Source organism: Rhipicephalus sanguineus, chromosome 8 (assembly GCF_013339695.2).
Source record: "Rhipicephalus sanguineus isolate Rsan-2018 chromosome 8, BIME_Rsan_1.4, whole genome shotgun sequence".
NCBI lineage: Eukaryota > Metazoa > Arthropoda > Arachnida > Ixodida > Ixodidae > Rhipicephalus > Rhipicephalus sanguineus.
Genome location: NC_051183.1, coordinates 150,473,612 through 150,478,888, shown reverse-complemented (window position 1 = coordinate 150,478,888; position 5,277 = coordinate 150,473,612). Strand labels below are relative to the sequence as shown.

General features: G+C 49.0%; 1 protein-coding gene across 1 annotated transcript; it reads right to left on the bottom strand.

Moving 5' to 3' along the window:
* Positions 1-891: 891 nt before the first annotated feature.
* LOC119403589 (uncharacterized) lies at positions 892-1,806 on the bottom strand. The gene has a single exon (XM_037670515.1). The coding sequence runs from the start codon at positions 1,804-1,806 to the stop codon at positions 892-894; it is 915 nt and encodes a 304-aa protein (XP_037526443.1).
* Between the last annotated feature and the right edge of the window lie 3,471 nt (positions 1,807-5,277).

Sequence of the window (5,277 nt, the reverse complement as noted above, 5' to 3'; positions counted from 1 at the left end):
ACATAATGCCTTACAGATGTATAGCTGGCGCCTCACTTCTCCGAAGAATGAATATTAATATCGTAGTGGGTGCCTCTCAACTTCACAAAATTTTGATTTATGGCGTAGTGGGTACCTTGCTTATCTACTTGTATTGATAGCACGAAGATAGTTTACAACGGGCTGTAGAAATGCCGTTTTTCCAGCTTTCGATGTGACTGTGCTGCGCTTTCCGCGCAGGCCTGGAATTGTTCCCCATTTAGACCAAACATCCAAATCCGAAATGCACTTCGACGCAAGTATTGTAGGTCTCGTCGCAATGATGTTACAGAGAAGGGACGGCCGTGATAGAACCACGGCTTATGCTAGCCGGTTGCTATAGTAGGCCAAAGCCAACTATTCCACTGTGAGGACTCGGCGACGTAGACAAGGCGATTATATGACAAACAGGACTATAACAGGCATGATGGCATGGCATCAATACAGTACTGGTGCACACGCGCGCTTTGAACAGCTACGAAACTGCGTCGCGGCTAGATCAACATGCAACACAAGGCCGCCCATTACGTGCAGTCTTACATCCAACCCCTCTTTTTTTTTTGAAGTGCTCGATGGGCTTTCGATATCCCACCCCGTTTTTTTTTTCCTTTTTTAGTCTAATAGTCTTGCAGCCACTAAAACATCCACATCTTCCCAGAATCCTGGAACAATGTTTTCCTTCAGGGGCGTAGCCAGAAATTTTTTTTTTTGGGGGGGGGGGTTCAGCCATACTTTATGTACGTTCGTGCGTGCGTTTGTATGTGCGCATGTATATATACGCAAGCAAAACTGCAAATTTTCGGGGGGGGGGGAGTTTAAACCCCCAGCCCCCCCCCCCCCCTGGCTACGCCCCTGTTTTCCTTCTTCTAGAGTTCATCTTCGTCTGAAGCATGGCCTGCTTGCGTGTCTTGATGATGTCCCGACGTTTCTTCTTGCGCTCCATCTGACGTTGCTGTCGCGCTGACTGCGTGAATCCCACTTCTTGCGCCTTTGCTGCCGCCGCTTCTCGCGCCTCTTCAGCGATGCCGCCAAAAGAACAGGGTCATCTCTCACCTTGATCCCTTCTGCCCTGTCTAGAGCCCGGTGCCAGTGTCGCTTCTCCTGAGCCTCTTTTGCACGTCGTCCCGGGTCATATTCCGCAATGTTCTTCATCGTTTCTGCATTCACCTCCACTTGACGGACAACCTTCTTCTTCTTTGCAACCTTGGGTCGTGCGTCTGTCCCAAATGAGGAGTCAGTCACTTTGAACTTACTGTAGATGATGTGACTGTCACGATTCAACGCAGCTGCGGGCTGGGGTGCCTTTCCCGCTTTCATGTTGCTCGTAGCCGCTGGGCTGTCTTGACTTAGCTTGTGTCGCTTGTTCTCGGTTGTCTTAGCAGTTGGCTTGGCGGCTTGTTTGGTGGCCTTGCGCTCACTTTGTGCTGGTCTCTTACCTCGGAAAGCCTCAATCTTGTGGCTGAGCTGCTGTCGGAGGTCATACAGAGAACTGGCACGATCCAGTGCAGCCGAGCCCAGGCTTGCCTTGGCATCCGGTCGTTTCTTGGCTTTCAGTTCATTGGCACGTGGCAGCTGGCTGGCTGTCCAGAAAAGTCCCGGGTCCAGCCGCGTCTTCTTGGCGCCCGAGACGTTTGCATGAAGCTCTTGACGTTGGCGCTCACTGAAATTGCGGTCCTCTCTGTTGTACCTATAAGGTTGACGGGAGTATGGTGATGGATCCGGCACAAGGTCAATAGAATACTTTGTAAAGGCCCAAGTCATTGTCATCAGTGGCGAGGAGGTCAACATGCTGACGCAAGACATGTTGAACTGCAGTAACTTCTTCTCGTAGGTGTGGGCCTATGTGAGTATCACGTAGCTGTGGCAACGGCATTTCCAACGTAGCATCATTCGTAAAAAGGGTGCTGCCTCCGGTTCATGTGCGGCTTCACTTCAGGCAGCTCTTCATTCTTGTCGAGGGATAACCATGTGGGCTGGGTGTTGTCCGGCAACGGCGAAAACTGTAAACAGCCTGTACAAGACGCTGCTTGTGTGAAAGGAGACGTAGGGCTACTCGACAACACAACAGCATTAGACATTCTTGGTAGCACCTTCTCCAGGCGTCGCATCACAACACCCGTGCTGGGCCGTTGAATTTCTGTTGTAGGATTGATAGGCGGGCGAGGTGGAACTTATCCATCTTTGCGCAGCGCACGAAATTGACAAGGACACAAGAGTCCCGTCCTCTTCTCTTGTGTCCTTGTCAATTTCGTGCGCTGCGCAAAGATGAATTTCTGTTAGATGAGGTGGCCGCAGAAGGAGCTCAGCATAATCTGCCTCAAACCAGTCCTCTCACAGAATCAAAGGCAAGGGGTTGCTAGCCAGAACTAGAACCTCAAGCACTGCAGAAATGGTCCCCACAGAAATACGTGTACATAATTTACCAACTGGCATGACGGTACCACCACCTACAACAGATATGGGAGACTTGTTCCATGGTAACAGGTTGGCAGATCCAACAACATTCAGCAAGAGTATGGTGTGCAGGCGTCAACAGTGCCTATAAGTGGAATGTCGGCTGAAATTACAGCACACTGCACAAGTGATTCCTCGAGCGGTTGTGAAGTCTGAAAGCACGCCTGGAAGGAAGGCTCGTTTGCTGGCTAGATAGCTGAGCATTGCATCTAGGACGAGGGTACTTCGATCAAGATGGCCAGTTTGGCGACAGTTGTAGCATATGGCCTTGCTTAGGTCTTCTCCGAGGTGATAAGCAGGTGCGCCATTTCGGGAGCTGATTGCAGAATAACGACTGTCTTGCTGCTCCAATGGATAACGAGGAAGTTTGACATGAGACTGATGATTCAGGCGGATCGATTTGTGAAGAAGCTGTGTCATTCATGATACCAATGTGCTGCACAGGCATGGGAGGCGCTCCTGACGACGTTCTGGCAGCAATGGGCAGCTGACTTGGCAAAACAGAGAAATGCTCCATTGTTCGGTCGAGCTGGGTGGCGATGTCAAGGATAGCGCTCACAGTTGATGGACGCTGTGCAGCAGTAGTACATGCCAAGTGTTTGTCGCACACTCCCTGTAGGCGTATTCAATGCGCTGAGCAACTGTCAATTGGACGCGACATCTTGAAATGGCTCGCAGTTTTGCCAAAGAGTAATCGAAGATGATCTCTCTGGGTGACTAGGTGCTGCCACTGCAGGAGCGTAAGTCTGTCACCGAACTGGTTCTCGAACGCTATCTTGAAATTTTCCCACGTGTCGCAGTGGTTTCCTGCTGCGCTCTTCCAATCTGCAGCAGGGCCACGCTGCTTACCGGGCGCTACGGCGAGGAGAGTAGACGGTGTCCACGAGGTCACTCCTTGCGTGCGCTCGAGTTCTTCAAGCCACTGATGGGCTGAAATACTGCTGTCACCACTAAAGGTTGGTAGCGATGCAGAAAGGTCGGGCAGCGTGGTGACTTGGACTGGAACAGTCGGCCGTTGTGAGAGCGTCAAAAACTGCTGCAGTAAGTCACTCAACACTTGCGTACTTCAAGTGAGAAGGGGTTGCTCAGCTGTCGAGTCGAGTATTCCAGACGCCTGACGGTTGTGGGTGATATCGGCAAGCAAACGTTCAATCATCTCGTCTTTTCAGCCAGTCGTTTTCAGGTTACGATGCGAAAGTTCATGGCGAATAAAGTCTGTTGTGAAACCACGGAGGTCTTCCACAATGGCTTCGTTCCAGTTTATGAGCGGGATTGTGGTCAATGTGCAGGCCGGCAAGTTCGAAGTATGCGTAGGACTGGCAAAGGCAAAGAGGCAGGCAGCCGATATCAAACACCAACTCACACGAAGCAGACGGATGGTTTCCTCGGCATAGTTCGTCGTGTAATGCGCCAAATGTGAGCACTCGGCGACGTAGACAAGGCGATTATATGACACAGAGGACTTTAGGCATCATGACACGGCATCAATAAAGTACTGGTGCACACGCGCGCTTAGAACAGCTACGAAACTGCGTCACGGCTAGATCAACATGCAACACAAGGCTGCCAGATGACGTGCAGTCTCACACTACGGCGGAAAAGGAATGAATTCTCAATATCTGCGCTGCGTCAACGTTTCGCTACTACCTATAACAGGTCTTTCAGATGATGAGGTTGAACTTCTCAAGAGAAATAGGCATACATATGTTTTTTTTCGCAATGAGGCATAACTCTGGATCCATTATTCGGCCTGCATAGGAAAACAATTGTAGTTGAATCAAAATAACAGTCCTTAGGCCTGTTGCTCGACATGGAAATAACACTTCGAGCACACATTAAGCTGCTCCCACTACATGCCCAAAGAACTTTTAATATTTTGAATGGCCTTTCTGATAAGCAAGGGGTGTAGACAGGTTATGTATGCTATACTTGTTCCGATATATCGTGCATCCGAAACATGACTACGGGTCTAATATCAAAGGCTCCACTCAGCCATCTGCGCTGAAAATTGAGGATTCTTTCTACCACACCGGGTTGAGACTTTTTACGGGCGCCTACCGCACGTCTCTCATTCACAGACTACGCTAGGTGCGTGGAGCCACCTTTAGAAATAGGATGTATTCTAACGTTGCCATTCAATATCTGCGGTTCATCACGTCATAACTTCAGGAACAAGAAAAAGGGCAAGAAACGTAGACGTCGGACCAGTGAACTCAGTGTGCTTGAACAGTTTTTATTTTAATACTTCAGGGCTGAAAGTTGGTATTAATGTTGCCGGGCGTTTTTTTCACCCCGATACAAAATCTACAAAGTATCGCAAGACTGCTAACGCATACTTTTCTTCTCGAGGTATGTGCTTGAAAGCGCAGCTCTGTAGAGAAAAAAGAACTGAATACATTCAAAAACACTTCTTAAAGTCTAAAGGCAAAGCCGAGTAATAGTTTAGAAAACTAGCCCGAAAGCAGTGTCGTTGTGTGCCCTATTTCACTCGATTGATTTTGTGCGCAATACAGCGCCGCTGCATGAGCGCATTGTGGCACTACAAGGTAGCATTTCAATGTCAATTTTAGCACTGAATACTTCACACATTAAGTGCCTGATCGCTGTACGCATTTATTCATTTGCTCTTCTCACTCCTCCCGGTCCCTTGAGAGTCAAGTACTCTATAACATCTTTAGGACTCTTTAGGAGTCTAAGCTCAATTGACTCCTAATTATGCGAAAAGTACACCCACATTAGGAATCCAGGAGGCGGCAGAAGTGTAGACTGCGCTATTTTGGTCTTGTAACTTTTGGTTTTCAGAAA

What these genes read in the sequence shown, in the direction of transcription:
- LOC119403589 (XM_037670515.1), bottom strand. Translation starts at nt 1,806, where the DNA reads ATGTTGACCTCCTCGCCACTGATGACAATGACTTGGGCCTTTACAAAG.